Below are 16,255 nucleotides of genomic sequence, written 5' to 3'. Positions count from 1 at the left end.
GTGGTGGTGGTGGTGGTGGGGGGGATCGCATCGCATCGCACGGGCTGGGGTCTCGCACACCCAGAGAGAGAGGAGGAGGGGGGTCCTCTTACGGGGATTTCAGGGGGTCTTCCTCGCGGGGGTCGCGAGCTGTGCGGCGGCGGCGGCGGGGGGGTAGTGGGTGGGTAGGGGGTGGTAGAGGCGGGTGGTAGAGGCGGGTGGCGCCATGAGCTGCTGCATGAGTCCGCAGGCGAAGGAGCAGCGACGGATCAACGACGAGATCGAGCGGCAGCTGCGGCGAGACAAGAGGGACGCGCGCAAGGAGCTCAAGCTGCTTCTGCTCGGTGAGAGGCGCCCGGCGAGGCGGCGGCGGAGAGAGAGACGTGGTGGGGGTGGGGGGGGTTGGAGATGATGATCAAGACGAAGGGAACGGGGAGAGATGCTTGGAACGCGGGGAGATGAGGGGAGACGAGGGAGAGATGGGGGAGATGAGGGTAAGAGATGAGGGTAAGAGATGAGGGTAAGAGATGAGGGGAGACGAGAGGGAGATGGGGGAGATGAGGGTAAGAGATGAGGGGAGACGAGGAAGAGATGGGGGAGATGAGGGTAAGAGATGAGGGGAGACGAGGGGGAGATGAGGGTAAGAGATGAGGGGAGACGAGGGAGAGATGAGGGTAAGAGGTGAGGGGAGACGAGGAAGAGATGGGGGAGATGAGGGTAAGAGATGAGGGGAGACGAGGAAGAGATGGGGGAGATGAGGGTAAGAGATGAGGGGAGACTTGAGGGAGATGAGACAAGTGAGATGGGAGAGATGATGGTGACAGATGGGAGAGATGAGGTGAGATGGGGTAAACTGGAGGGAGATGAGGAGAGACAGGAGTGAGATGTGAGAGGTGAGGGGGAGAGATGAGGGGAGACGAGAATGAGATGGGAATGACGGGGGAGGGGGGGGGGTATGAGATGAGGAAGGTGAAAGAGACGGGAAGAGTGGGAATAAGAACGAGCCAGAGATGCGTTGACGAGGTGGGGGAGAGAGGGCAAGGGAGGAGTGAGAGATGAGGGACGAGCGATGGAGATTGAGAGACGGGGAAGATGCAGTGAGATACGACGGAGAGAGAAATGGGGAGACGTGAGGGATGAGGAGAGCGGACTCGGGAGAGAGATATAATGAGAGAGACTGTGGGGAGACGTGGACAAGAGTAGAGACGTGGGTGGGGGTGAGAGACGTGAAGGTGGTGAGAGGCGAGACGGAGCGGAAGGGACGAGGTGTGGATTTAAGACCAGGGGGACGACAGGAGACGCACAGGGGGTAGCGACGTGAGGGAGCGTGGACAGGAGAGATGAGGAACGAGGGGAGATTCGGGAGAGGTGATCATTAAGTGAAAGGGGGAGAAAGACCGGAGACAACACTGGAGATAAAAGGGAGAGAGAGTATGGGGGGGGGGGGGTGAGTTGACGGGGGACGTGGAGGAAAGACAGGAGAGAGACGGGGGGGGGGGAAGACGTGAGAGAAAGGTGAGAGCGAGAGAGAGACGGGGGGGGGGAGACGTAAGAGAAAGGTGAGAGAGCGAGAGAGAGAGATGTGGGGGGCAGGAGAGGCGATTGAGACGGGGGGGGGGGGGGGGTGGGAAAGTCCGGGCGAGTTTATCCGGCGTGGGAGACAGCCTGGGGCCCATAATGACGACGATGTAAATGATGACGTCGGTGAATGATGATCATGATGATGTGGAGTTCCTGACGACTATGCTGATGGTGGCGGTGATGATGGTGAGATTGATGATGATTATTGCGATTATGGTAATGAATATCCTGGTTATGGTGTCGTGGTCGTTGTGATGGTGGATTAGGTGATGGCGATTATGAACATGATGCGGTGGTGGTGGTGATAATGCGATATCTTTGATGATGGCGCCTTATGGGATGACGGTGATGGTGATGCCAATTACATTACCGTATACTCGTTTTTACTCCGGAAATCTTCACTGAGTCTCAATGCACTTTTGTAAGGAGGGACCTGCCAAGTTTTGGCAATGGGGGACAATGCTGTTGCCCAATACATGTAATTCGCGGTGTATGTTTTCTCTCTTTAAATTTGGGCCGTGACAACGGCACACAATGGGCCCCCCAATTCTTCGAATAACGTCACGGGATCTCGAACGTCCACTGCGAGTGAAGTAGAGGTCGCGCCCAGCTTCACCGCAGTGTTAACCAGGGCTGCCCGTGGTGGTGAACCGCGAAAGTGCCCAACAATCGGCGAGCGCGCCACCGCTGGGCCGTGTCACCGCCCCAATTACTCGACCGTAATTATTGTGGAATTTGCAGGGAAGTAGAAACACTTCACATAATGGTTTGATATCATTACAGCAACAGCGATGGATTTTCACCGGGTTGGGAACTTTGCTGCTCACTGACGAAGACTTGTGTCACCTAGTAGCGCACGTGTTACACACGTTGGTGGGTTCCCATCCGAGCCCTATCCAGGCTCAAGGCTGCTTAGCTTACGAGAGTTCGCCAGGTGGGTTGGGATGTTTTTTTTTGTGCTCACGCAGTTGCTGAGCATAGGGGGCCCACAGGCCCAGCACGTCAAGCGGCCAGTAACAAACTGCACTATCAATTTGAATTTGATAAGCGCGTACGAACGGGTTTCTTGATTTGAGCAAGGTTATTTATAAGAGTTTTGGGTGGGGAAAAAAAGAGGCGATGGTGGTGGGAGTGGAATTCCACATTGGAGCAGTGTGGTGAGTGAGATGGTGTGTTGTCGTGACCTACAAGTGGGGTGAGTGAATAGGTGCATAAATGAATGAGTGTGTTGTCGTGACCTGCAAGTATGGTTGTTGAACACATTGTGGATAAGATTAAACAGACTTACGTCAACAAAACTGACCCTGCCGACGAACCCCCACCCCCCTCCCCATATACTTGCCTAGATACCCTGCCAGGCTTTTCTTGGCAGACTAACCAGGCCGCACCGGGTGGAGCGCCATAGGTCTGCGAGTTAAAAAAAAAATATTCTAAATTGGTAGAAGGATTTACAGTTGTGCATTTGTATGATTTAAACCATTTGTCTTGAAGCTCAAAATACGTGTACACTTGTAGTAGACATCACGACCAGTGGTACAGAGCTGATGTTTAAAGAAGGGAGGTTGGGAAGAGTGACCCGGTGAGTGAGAAGGGAATGTTTTTGTGATAACAGAAGGGGCAAAGATTAAAACGCAGCAGTTCCACAATTTTCAGACGAACATTTAGATACTTTAAAGATGCGGGTAATCGTCGGTGTAATTATGAGGGGTAGGCTTTTTATTGGCCAGCTTGAACTCTGAACAATTATCCCTGCTGCACTCAGCAGGAATTTAGCTGATACTGGAATCCTGCTGTTGTCATATGTGGGGTGAAGCTCTTAGTTCCTCCTATCTCGCTGAGTCATCTGGCCAGGTGGTTCAGCGACAGAGTGGCCCGCATTAAACGAAGATTGTGAGTTCAAATCCTGGTTTGTGGGTTTGGCCTATCCACCCCTCCGGGGTGTATAAAATGCATACCACTTTGTGGGGAAGTCAACAGTGATTGTCCTGAGGATAAGAGGCTTCCCCACCATATGAATGTGGAATTTCCACGACTGGCTATGCGGGGCTGTAAACAGGCAATGGGCACTGCCACAGTGGTCATTTGAGCAAAAACATACTTTGATTTCTGACTTTTTTTTTTACTTGGGCATAGGAAGTCAACCAATTAGGGATGTAGTTCAGATATAAATCATCTTTCCACCGTGTTTCAGCTGCCGTTGCATACCTACTTGAGCGGTTAAAATCGTTCTCTCTGCGTCACGTCTAAAACCAGTTACAGTTTACAACACACAGAAATCACTGGCAGCGATGGACATTCTCACCCATTGAACCAAGAGACGAAAACGTCGGCAACAGTCGGGCAATGCTCAGCACAATGCACTCGCAAATCGAGAGGTCGCCGGTTCCAATCCATCTCCCTGGTGCTGTCGTTGAAACAACGAGGCAAGATTCTCAAATCCCTCTCACCACCTCTGTTTTTCCAGCATTATAAATTAATGCATCACAGGTTAGTCGATCAGCAGGCTATGTGCGGTGGGGTAAAGTATTGATATGCCTCCATCCCACAAGACGTCTGGCCAGTATGGAATAGACAAAATTGACTCGTGGAGTGTCTATTGGAGGCCCTTCTGCCAGCAGTGGCAAGAGCGAGCAATTGCAGGGCTGCACCTTTACATTCAAGTGCGAAAACGAGGCCGTGCTGTTCCCACGAGTCAATTGGTGCATTCATTCAGAAGATTCCACTCGAATCGATTACTGGTTCCTGACTTTTAGAACCGACAAACAATTCTTGAACCAGTTACCAGTTTCCATTTAATAACCCTCATACCAACAAACAACAATGTGTGCCCATCCCCTAATATTTGTGCTTATTAACCAGTTCCCCTCTACCCATGCAGAATGTGTTGTGTTGGACTGCGTGTGATATTTGTTGCATAAATGCATACTGTGTAAGTTATAGATTTAGAATGTGTGCATATATTTATGTGCGTGCAATGTGTGTGAGTGTTTATGCGGGGGAGCGGTGGCGTAGCGGTTAGCTCGCTGTGCTACGAATCTGGCTACCCGAGTTCGATTCCCACTCACGGCCAACACCAGTGACGGTTATCTGTACCGGTCTTGGGCCTCCCCTAGGTTGACTGCACCTCAAATGAGGACCTGGTGCAGTGTGTAATCATCGCTACTGGGGAAACAAAGGAGGCCGGGCATAGTGTTGGCTACCCACCCCCTCGTGTGCCGTGCCAATCTGTATAAGTCCTCGCGAACAACACTTGCCCCAACAGTCTGTTAAGGCTGTATGGGGATCTTTGTCTTGTTGTATATGTGCGTACGTGTCATTGCGCTTTTATTATGTTTTTTTTATTCGACACCCTGGTGGAAACCTTTTCAAATGAGATGTTGGGTGTCAAGCCATTTTCGAGGTGAAATATAGTAATACAAAAAAAGAAGGCAAATCCTTGTGGACATATTTATGCCCATTTTGTTTTGTGTAGGTACGGGCGAGAGTGGGAAGAGCACCTTCATCAAACAGATGCGAATCATCCACGGCTCGGGCTACACGGAGGATGACAAGCGCAGCTTCATCAAGCTGGTCCACCAGAACGTGTTCTCGGCCATGCAGGCCATGATTCGTGCCATGGAGACGCTGGGCATCCCCTACGCGAACGCGGGGAACCAGGTGCCCTTCCTAGAAAAGCTCCGTTTGCTGTTCTGTACTAAAACCGTTTGAGAACTCCCAACTGTTATCACTGCAGTTTTATACAAATCACAGAATTGGAATGCCGTCGTCATAGCTGGGGAGTAGCACCCAGCTCCTACCTCACTGCACTTAATAGATAAAGCGGCCCGGGTGATTGATGATCCAGCACGCACCGATTTGCTATGGTCACTGACTCCTTTACGGCGGCTCAGTCGCCTCCTTACCACTCTGCTGCCACTACTTCCGTGGTTGCTGTTCCTTTTGAACTTCACTCATTGACTCCTCCTCCGATGTTGATAGTTTCGTCTCATCCACACTGTGTTCTAGCACCACATTACAGATCACAACAACACACTCATTCACCCACTGAATACCCCAATATGGGACCACAGAGCTTGGGCAATTGTTGGTAGTGCGACTTCTGGCTGCATTCCCTCCCACTTGTCTGGTTTCCCGCACCTTAGTACGAACAACTGCGCGCGTTACAAATTATCCATAAATTTGAGAGATGCCTTTGACGAACGACGTTATGTACAAATAAAACATACTTATTGTTGATGTGATGTGACCCCACCCATGGAACTGTCCGCCCTCAGGCTCACGCGCAGCTGCTCCGCGAGGTGGACGTGGAGAAGATCTGCTCGCTGGACAAGCCGTACATCGAGGCGGTGCGGTGCCTGTGGGCCGATCCTGGCATCGAGGAGTGCTACGATCGCCGGCGCGAATTCCAGCTCACGGATTCCGCCAAATAGTGCGTACTTCTCGCACGCAATGGGAGCGGTCACAGTAGTGCATGGTTCAAATCCAGCAGGCCGCCCTGGTTAACACTGCGGTGTGCGTTCATGATAAATTCTACGCGCCGTTCGCGTCACTCGCAGTGAACATTATAGATCACGTGACATAATTTCGAGAAAGGTAGGCCACAAATTGCTCCGTTAAATTACTTAATTGGGAAATATAGAAATTGGCGCCCCCTACTGTGAAAACTTGGCAGTACTCATCTGAACAAGAGTGGAGACTCAAGTGAGGCTTTCCTGTAAAATCGAGCCTCATTATAATAATGCATATTCAGAACAACCTTCACACCCTACACATCATTGGAAGGCCCGCAACCAGCAGTGGATTGAGAAAGGCCTGTGTATGCACACAAACAAAATTTAATGAGGACATTTTTAAGGCAGAACAAAATTAAAACGATGTATGGGAGCAGAAGTAGAAACTGTTTCTGAAATCTCTTCAAGTGACTGCAGATCCAGCCTAGGAGGCAGCACTTTCCCGACTAATTTGGGCAATTTAAGTGCAGAACCATATTTAATGTGATGCCATAACTTTTCTGGGCTCATTGGTGACCAAGCTGAGGACCATCAACCCTTTGCTACATTTGAGCAACCAGTTTTAATCGCACACACCTGAAACCCGGATTGGAACCCATGGTCTCAGTGGTGCCAGCTCATCGCTCTGACCTCATCACCCCGCGAGGGGTCCAGAGTCCACCGCGTACCCGAGCGCTGGAGGCCACCGAGTTGAAATCACCCCCAATCATCGAGCCCTCGGCTGGGCCTCGCCTTCCGGGAGTGCATCTCAGCAGCGGCATTGGTTCAACACAGGCAAAACTCTGGACCGGTTTCAACATACAGGCGACTCCCGCACCTAGGACCTAATTGGTTCCTGTACGATGGTCGCAAGTGTAGCCCGTAGTAAGTCGAACCCTTTTCTCCCATAGGTGCAATGTTATACATTGGGGTTACATTCCTGGAAATCCATTACATACCATAAAAATACCAAAATTGATAGTGAAAATAAATGAAAAAAACCCTAGCAAACATTTATTGCAATGTAACATAACTTTTTCAAAAATTTATTAAGTAAACACAAACACTTACATTTGAAAATCCTTCAGTACTGTTCTGCACGTGCATCACATTTCATCTTCTCAGACATAGCGAAAGGCGAAAGCATTTCATTTGCGTTCGCTCCAGGCACAGCTGCAGACTGACAGGCTATACTGTACATACGGTGGAAGAGCAAAGTAGTGCCAATCGACTCGGCGTCGGGAGCAGTCGTTCGGGGGTCGTAGGTACGAGTTCTGGTCGTTACTGTGGGGGTCTTATTATAAAAAAGGTCGGAAAAGCGGGGGGTCGCAAGTCGAACCGTTGTAAGTCTGGGGTCACCTGTACAGTGTTTATTTTTTATATATATACATACACACCGGCTTTCACGACCATTATGGGTTTTTGGGTTAGGTCGTGGAAAAGGACTCGGATCAGGAAGTACTTTCATTCGAGATCTGAGCTGTTAACTTGATGATGCTGGATGTCATCTCCAGAGAATCTTCAACAACACCGGTGGGGCTGAAGCAGTAAAATAAAAATGTTCACATTTTTTCACGTAACACTTTCATAAATTGGCTGTGTCGCGTGGAGGTGGATTTACGACACATTCTACCCGACCTAACCCAAAAACCCTTTTATGAATCGTACAGGGTTGGGCTTGCATCAACCATTGGTTCAACACAAACAAACTAGACTGGTTTCAACATTCAGTATCTCATTAACAGAAGCAGGTTTGTGTTGAACCATTTCTCGTGTTGAACCATTTCTTGTGTTGAAAAGGCGCACCTTTTGGCATCATCTGGTCCAACACCATTTGAGACTAGGCTCTAAGGAAAGCTGTCTCGGGTGTGGACCAATCAATTTCAAGGATAGTGCATACATTATCAGAGTTATGTTTTTTGTTTGCATTCCGACCGCAGGTATTGTGGTCAATGCAAACATGACTCCTTGTAAAAAAGGTGTCAGTTTTGTTGCCAGATAAATGGGTAAAAAAACCAATAATCAAAATGGCATTTGTTGCACCATTATATATTTGGATTAGAACATCACAACGATGGTTGTTATGATTGCCGTGTGTATTTGTGCAGTTACCTGAACGACTTGGCCAGAATTTCTGCCGTCAACTACCTGCCCACACAGCAGGACATCCTGCGGGTGCGCATCCCCACCACCGGCATCATCGAGTACCCCTTCGACCTGGAGAACATAATTTTCCGGTGAGCCCGGACCTCGCCTCCGCACACGCGCCCTGCACGCCATCCACTCATCCACACCAAAGCTCGGGTCTCGTCTAACAATCGCGTTTTATTTTTACTAGGCTTGTTAAGATATATTTTATTTTACACGAGATTAAGTTTATTTTCTTTAACCCAGATGAGAACTCGAGAGGTCAGCGTCTGCCTTGCAGGATTGACCTGGGTCATCGAAATTACAAAAGCAAAACAAATCTAGTACAGAATTACGCAAATAGAAATCGGAGGATGTGGAGTTGGGTGGATTTAGCGATGACTGGTACCAGCGGTGTCAAAATCGGCCTCGAATGGAGACTAGTGAAGGATACTACTAACCAGTTGGCGGCAGTCGCCCTCTGACGACAATGGAGGTCAGAGGAGCGACACTCACAACAACGAGTGGAACGCTGAGGCAGCTAAAACGCAGAAAGTTGGCACAGTGGGGTGCACAGTTGGTGCATCTCAGTCAACCCATGGCACCTGGGTCTGTTTCATGACCTCCCCGCGAGCCTTTAACACAATGTGGCCTCAAAGTGCAACTGGCCTGGCACAAGCACCGTGATGACGTCACCATCACTTAGTTGTAAATGGCGGTTATAATTGGAGGTGGTTGTGTGGGTGGTGGGTGCTGGAGGGTGGTAGAGGTGCTCGTGTACTGGAGGTGGTGGTGTGGTAGTGTCAGATGTTGCCTGCTCCGCCGTCTGGCATCACCGCTGTGTGGTGTCTAACCGCCCTCCTCTGTGCAGGATGGTGGATGTGGGGGGTCAGAGGTCGGAGCGCAGGAAGTGGATCCACTGCTTTGAGAACGTGACATCCATCATGTTCCTGGTGGCACTGAGCGAGTACGACCAGGTGTTGGTGGAATCCGACAGCGAGGTGAGGGCGGTGGTGAGTGTGGTGAGCGGGTGAGTGTGTGCTGAGGGCTGGGGTGGCAAGTAGGTGAGTGATTGGTTGAATAGGTTTGTGAGTGGGTGATTGAGTAGGTGGGTAGGTGAGTGAATGAGTTGGTGAGTGGGTGGGTAACGGTGAATCGGTGAGTGGGTGGGCGAGTGAGCTGGTGAATGAGTTGGTGAGTGGGTGGGTAACGGTGAATCGGTGAGTGGGTGGGCGAGTGAACTGGTTAATGAGTTGGTGAGCTCTCCAAATTAATTATTTCATCTCATTTTTACCACCTAGTATAAAAAGTCGTTGTGGTAAAGGAAAACCTCAGTGAACTTGTTTTTTTTATCAAATCTATATTTTGGCTTTACACGGTTTACTAAACGAGGTTTGTTTTCTGGAACACGGGGTTGATGTTTTGGCTATATGCGGTTTGATGCTACTATGGTTGTTGCTAAGATAGTTGCTAGGCTTGAGAGAGATGAGTGCTGCATCAAAGTCGATTCAGTGTGAACGAATCGACTTTGATCACGATTTATTTGCCACATGGTTTTTGCGTGTTTTCTTTTGCGTGTGATAATGTAACACACACTCAACACGTTCAAGCACAACGCAAATGTTCAGACACATTGCCGCATGCATTTAGCCATCCAGTCGTTGAGGACGTCAAGTCACGCGGACGCCAACATGGTGAATCGTTAGCGTTCAAGTGACGGTGTCAGGGTCGAGAGTTTGGCTGGCGATTCAGTGTCAGGGGCGAGCGTTCAGCGTGAGTGCCGCGGTGCGGGAAGAGGAATGCAGATGGGGGTTTTGTGTACAGGTGGAATTGAAAGATAGATTTGTACGCACACACAAGAAATGGAGAGGGATTCTGGTATTTTTATTTACTTGATAAATACAAATATTTCACCTGGATAGTTCCTTTAGATGGAACGTCTCGTGTGCAAGGCTGTCCTGGTGTCAAGTGACACAGAGCAAACACGTAATTATGCACGCAGACAAAAGACAAAGATCCCCCAGTAGTATAGCCTTAACAGATTGTTGGGGCAAGCGCTTTTCGTGAGCATTTATAAAGGCCGACACGGTACACGAGTGGGTGGGTGGCCAACACCACGCCCGGTCGCCTTTGTCTCCTTCGTGGCGAATTTTTCACATCGCACCAGGAACTCATTTTAGGCTCGTGGAGGCTCAGGACCGGTTCTGATATTCGTCACTGGTGTTGGCCATGATCAGGAATTGAAATTGGATCGCCGGGTTGGTAGCGCAGCACGCTAACCACGACACTACCGCTCTCCACAACACACACACACACTCGTACACAGTCAAAGATCCCCCATGTGGTGTTAACAGACTATTTGGGCAAGTATTGTTAGTGAGCACATATGAAGGCCAACACAAATGCTGATGTCACACACTCCACCAGCTCCTCATATAAGGCTGAGTCGACCGAGGGGAGGCCCAGGACTGGTTCAGTTATTCGTCACTGACATTGGCCGTGTGTAGAGCCGTATGTGTGTGTGTTAAGCCGTGTGTGCGTAGAGCCCTGTGTGCTGGAGCCGTGTGTATAAAGGTAAATGGTGCACCCTTCACCTTTCCTGTGTGTGTAGAACCGCATGGAGGAGAGCAAGGCGCTGTTCCGGACCATCATCACCTACCCGTGGTTCCAGAACTCCTCGGTCATCCTCTTCCTCAATAAGAAGGACCTCTTGGAGGAGAAGATCATTCACTCGCACCTCGTGGACTACTTCCCCGATTTTGACGGTAACCTTGAGCCATTGTTGTGTTCGCTCTGGACACGAATCTCACGCCAATGCCCAAAATTTTTTATTTTTGCCATTTTTTCCCAGGAGAGACTCACAAAGTCCTCAGGACCCTCTTTCAGGAGGGTCCTTGCCAAGTGTTCGCAGTAGAGGACGATGTTGATGATGTGCAATGCGAAATCAATTCTCTAAATAACCTGGAACACCAACGATCTCATCAGATCTCGGAAGCGAAGCCGGTGCTGAGCCTGGACAGCGCTTGGATGGGCGACAGACAACCAGACACCAAAATAACTAAGTGGGAAATTCACCGCCTTCCCATCTCCGTCCCTCCACGTAACTAATTTGAGTATTTTGTACTCAACCTGTCAGCCATGTGGCCTTCCTTTTGGGAGAGATTTTTTTCAGCGGCATTGGTTCAACACAAGGAAACTCTGGAACAGTTTTGACATTCCTTGTCTCATCGGCAGTCAGGCTTGGAACCAACACTGGCGAACCGCCAGATGTTTGTAGGATCCTCTCCGTCAGATATGGCTCTTCGTTCATATAACAGGTGTTAAGCACTGTGGGGCTACATTTTCACCGAAGTTGACACTTGCCCTAACAGTCTGTTAATGACTATATGGGGTATCTTTTTTTTGTGTATGTTCTCCCCGTGTTCTACAGAGAGAGTGTGCGTGTGAGAGTGAGTGAGAACGTGAGTCCGTATATTCTCCCTCTTGTTCTGCATGGGTTTCCTCCGGGTTCTAAAGTTTTCTCCCATAACCAAATAATTTTTTACTGTGCTATTGACCAATGGCGGAGCCAGGATTTTCAGGTCGGGGGGCAACCCCTCCAGCAATGAAAATGATAGGAGTTGTTAGTAAGTAAGGACTTGTCCCTTGCTTTTTATTGGACGCGAGTGCGGCGATGGCATAGCCATCGATCGAGGGTCGAATTCGAACCGCGTTGTGTGATCGGCATCGTGCTCGCTGAAGGTGAATGCCTTCAGGGAAGTCGTGTACTGTATACGCAACTGCGCACAATTCTGTGAGTCACTTTTAACTGCTTTGCCGTTACTTATTGCCAATTATGGACTCAGACTATTGTCCTATCATCTCGTAGACTCCCTGGCACGTAATACTATGCTACACAGTGGCAGTGGGGGTCGCAAAATGCCGATTTATTACTAATAAACCCAATGATCCGATCGAAATTAGGGATTTCGATCGGATCATTAGGGGGGCACATGCCACCCCACTCCCCCCCCCCCCACTGGCTCTGCCAGTGCTATTGCTTAAACATCCCAATGCTGGGTTTATACACAGAAACGTAACCCCCCCTCCCACCTCCTCTTGCAAAAACTTGACAGGACCATCCTGAAACAGTCTTGAGACGTGGTAACGCTTTCCCTGGTAATGAAGCGTAGTAGTGGTAGTAATAATGACTACCCTGGTCACTTTTCTCGTGAGCCTCACTCTTGATTCCTCCACCCATGTTGAGGACTCGATTATTGGGTCCTTTCCACCTTGAATCTTGATGAAAGTTTGGTACCATTGTTGGCGCCATTCGGACAACGATAGAGTTCCACACCGGAGGCCAGTGGATCATAAGCCTTCAAAGCTGGGGGGGTCATTTGACCTCGCCTACAACTGTGCCAAATGTCAAACTTGGATCGGAGGCGGGCAGATTCGTACCTCCAAATACTTGACGTGATAAAGCTCCAGGAAAGAATTGCGCACTTAATTTGGCGCTTGACATTCGAAGACGACTGCGACCCTTAAAGGAATGGACCCCCACCCCCTACCGTGATTCAAACAAATCACTCGAGACACCGGCGTATGGCAGCAAGAGAAGTTTATGCGAACGCTGCCGCAGGAGGTCAAGCGTTTTGACGCAATGGCCCTTGGCCGACTGCGTGATGAGTGACGTGACGCGGCCACTCTCCGCGTTGTACGGGCGCTGGCCTGGTCTCGACTGCGCGTCTGCACCGCATCTCCCCGCCCAGGTCCCCAGCAGGACCCGCAGGCGGCGCGCGAGTTCATTCTGCGCATGTTCGTGGAGCTGAACCCGGACACGGAGAAGGTGATCTACTCGCACTTCACCTGCGCCACCGACACGGAGAACATCCGCTTCGTGTTCGCCGCCGTCAAGGACGCGATCCTGCAGCTCAACCTCAAGGAGTACAACCTGGTGTGAGCGGGGGCCCGGACTCGGGGTGTGGCGGGGGGGCGCGCACGCGGGCAGGGCGAGCGCGGGGGGCGGCCGTGGCGGGCGACGGTTTAGGCGATTGCGTTCGGACGAGTTGATCGGTCGACGGAGGGTCGATCGGCCGCTTCTCCGCGGTCGATCGCTCGGGAGGGGGCAGGGGGTGGCCCTTTATAAACGGCGTTCGCCCCGACGTCCTGCTCTCCCGAATGTGGGAAAACAACCCCCCCCCCCCCATTATCCTGACTCCCGAAGGTGGGGAACCTCCCGACGAGCCACGCCCAGCGTGACGCGGCCGATAATGATAATGCTGACGATGCTGACGATGCTGATGACGCCACCGAGCCCCGCCCATCACCTCCCGTCCGGTGGCACACGTGGGAAGAGGTGATAAAAAAAACATTTCCTCCAGACTTTGTGTTATGCGGTTTTCCGAGCAGTCGAGCGACGGCAGACCGAGCGTTGAGTGGGTGAGCGTGCAGAGCCTTGGAGTGTGCGGTTAGCGGTGTAGTTTCATGGGTTGTATTCGTGGCTAAAGGATGTCACTTTCGTAATTAAAAAGGGTTTTTATTTTACTTTGTTCAAAGTGGATTATACTTCGCCACTTGCCAAATCGTAATCGCGAATGCGCAACCATTGGTCTTGGCGCTGGTCAGAACACCCCTTCTCACGCGCGCCGCCCGTGAAGAGTGTTATTTGAAAGCAAGTCGGCAGGTTCTTAAATGCTGCGTCATCAAAAACAAAGCCATGCCCTTTCAGAAAGTTGTGTAAAATTGTTTTATCTTAAAGATAAAAATTACTGATGTGGAATCGGCTTAAACTGTGAACACTTGTTTGCCATTGCTCTTACGATAATGTCTTCTGTCGGGACATTTCTCTTAATTTCTCTTGCAAAGAACGTTAACAAAAAAAGCATTATTCTCGCAGTAGCTGCTTCTGGAGATGTTTTTAAACACGCCCATTCCAAGTGGATAATTTTAAAATGATTCAATCAATGTTTGAATCGTGCGGTTAATTTAAGAGTGTCTGGGAAGACGCGATTCCACACGCGGTCACGAGAAAAGGGACGTACGAATGGTGCGGAGTGTGCGACGTACGTGGTGGCGATTGGAAAGCCAAGATGACATAAACGACGTCGCTTCACACAAATATCATTTAGACGTAATTTATTTTTGTATAGGTTCCTTCTGTTTTTAATTGCATTTTTTTTTTAGCAAGATTTATATCGCAGGAGTCCGAACAGGAGCGGCGCGTTGGAATGGGTCGCCAGCGGTCGCTGCGCGCAGCCTCTGGCGGTCGTGACGCGCGGCTCTCCTGACCGCGTTTGGTTCGTGTCGCCCCGCGTCGTCCGGCACGAAGTCGGACGTTTCGCTCTCCGTGGCCGGGAGCTTCTTCAGGAACCCAATACCGAGTTTCTGAACGAGCTCCCGGGGGGGGGGGGGGTGGGGGGCGGGCGATCGCCACGATGCGTTCGGAGAGCAGGCGCGGCGACGGCCGTGAACCACGCGTACAGACGGTACTTTAAATTTGTTACGTTAATACACTTCGCAACGCGCATTTACCATCAGACCACGGTGAAGTCACGAGATCGATGTGCGGCCTTGGGTTGAAACGGACTCGCGCTGAGACACGATGGCGGCTCCGTGTTTCTCCACAGCGGCAGTAGAGTGGGATATGCACTACATTCAAACAAAAACAACCATGGTGCATTTGTTTTTGACTCGGAACACTCGGGCGCTTTGTATATACTGCATATTTTATAACTTTAATGTGCAGTCTGTGAATATAAGTGGGGGTTTGAAGCTTGTTTTTTTTTCTACGAATACGTTAAGGACACTAATTGGAGCGCGTGGTGTGAATTGGAACCAGCTATCGTCTTGCCAATAAATGATTTGCAATGTAAGCGGCGGGGCGCCGCGCGCTCGTGACGTTCTGACACGTCGGTATTTTTAGGGGGTGCTACTACCCCCCTTGCCCCCCCCCCCACAACCCCCCTTGCCCCCCCCCCCCCCCCCCATTGCCGAGTTAGGTTGACCTGGCGGTGCGTTCTGGAAAGGGGTTCGTGTTTTAAACGCAGTTGCGGAACACAATTGAAGGCTCGTTTCTTTAGAACTGCTTTTTTGTGTTCAGTTTGTCGTCTTCCCCCCTCCCCGCACCTCCCGATTAGCACGGTGGGCTACGTACGGTGCGAATGAAGTTCAACATGCAGTACATTTTACAATCCCAAATGCCCAACATGTCAGGCGGCCAGCAACAAATAGCACTGCCGATGCCGCAGTGGGTAAGACATGACACGTTTCTGAGCTTAGAGGAGAAGGGACTGTGATGGGCGGAAATTCCACAGTCGAGCGGAGCAAGGGAAGAAGCAGAGAGAGAAGTGAGGGGTGACCTGCAGTGTGGCGAGTGTGAGTGAGTGGGTAAGTTGTTGAGTGAGTGAGCGAGTTGTGAGTTGCAGTGGGGTGGCTGAACAAAGTGTGGTGGATGAGACGACAGTCTGCTTGACCGAGTTCTCAACACGGGCGGAGGAATCGACGAGTGAATTTTACGGGCAGAGCAACCATTGTAGTAGCGATAGAAGCGTAATAAGGAGGGGGACTGTCGGTGAGTGAGCCTTTGAGTGCCGGCTCATCGGTCTCCTTAACTGCTCCGTCATCTGAATGCTTGCAGGTGCAGCAGTGAGGTAGGAACTGTGTGCTCCAGAGCCTCCAGTTTGCCACCTGTTGCAGAAGAGCAACGGGTGGACAAAGGTGGACGTGGCGGTGGTGAAGTCATCTGTTCCACCCCCCAGTTTGAAAAGTTTTGTGCGCCGAAAATTCACAGCGCGCACGAGCCACAGCGCGCACGAGCCACAGCGCGCACGCGCCACAGCGCGCACGAGCCACAGCGCGCACGAGCCACAGCGCGCACGAGCCACAGCGCGCACGAGCCACAGCGAAGTTCGACCGCCCTTTTCCACACGACGGTCGACGGCCCTCGGTCGCCAGGTCCTGTCCATGCAAGGCCTCCTCGTCGGGCCCCATTGAGCGCGCTGCCTCCACGTGCCTCGCCGTCACGCGCACATCGTGGGGGGGGGGGGCACAGTGCCCGTGGTGTTCCAATTGGGGGGGGGGTAGTGAATTGAAAACGT

The 16,255-nt window shown here is 50.9% G+C and overlaps 1 protein-coding gene across 1 annotated transcript; it reads left to right on the top strand.

Annotated features, from left to right (window-relative positions):
* Positions 1 to 165: 165 nt before the first annotated feature.
* Positions 166 to 15,031, top strand: LOC116950626 (guanine nucleotide-binding protein G(q) subunit alpha-like). The gene is made up of 7 exons (XM_032968542.2): positions 166 to 323; positions 5,033 to 5,217; positions 5,835 to 5,989; positions 8,159 to 8,287; positions 9,049 to 9,178; positions 10,789 to 10,942; positions 12,929 to 15,031. Exons 1-7 carry the CDS (start codon positions 206 to 208, stop codon positions 13,117 to 13,119), a joined length of 1,062 nt encoding a protein of 353 aa, XP_032824433.1. The 5' UTR covers positions 166 to 205; the 3' UTR covers positions 13,120 to 15,031.
* Positions 15,032 to 16,255: the final 1,224 nt, after the last annotated feature.

The sequence above is a fragment of the Petromyzon marinus genome, chromosome 40, assembly GCF_048934315.1.
Source record: "Petromyzon marinus isolate PM22_M1 ecotype Great Lakes invasive population chromosome 40, UKy_Petmar_22M1.pri1.0, whole genome shotgun sequence".
Lineage (NCBI taxonomy): Eukaryota > Metazoa > Chordata > Hyperoartia > Petromyzontiformes > Petromyzontidae > Petromyzon > Petromyzon marinus.
The sequence above is the reverse complement of the archived record's forward strand: the minus strand, read 5'-3'. Positions and strand labels throughout refer to the sequence as shown.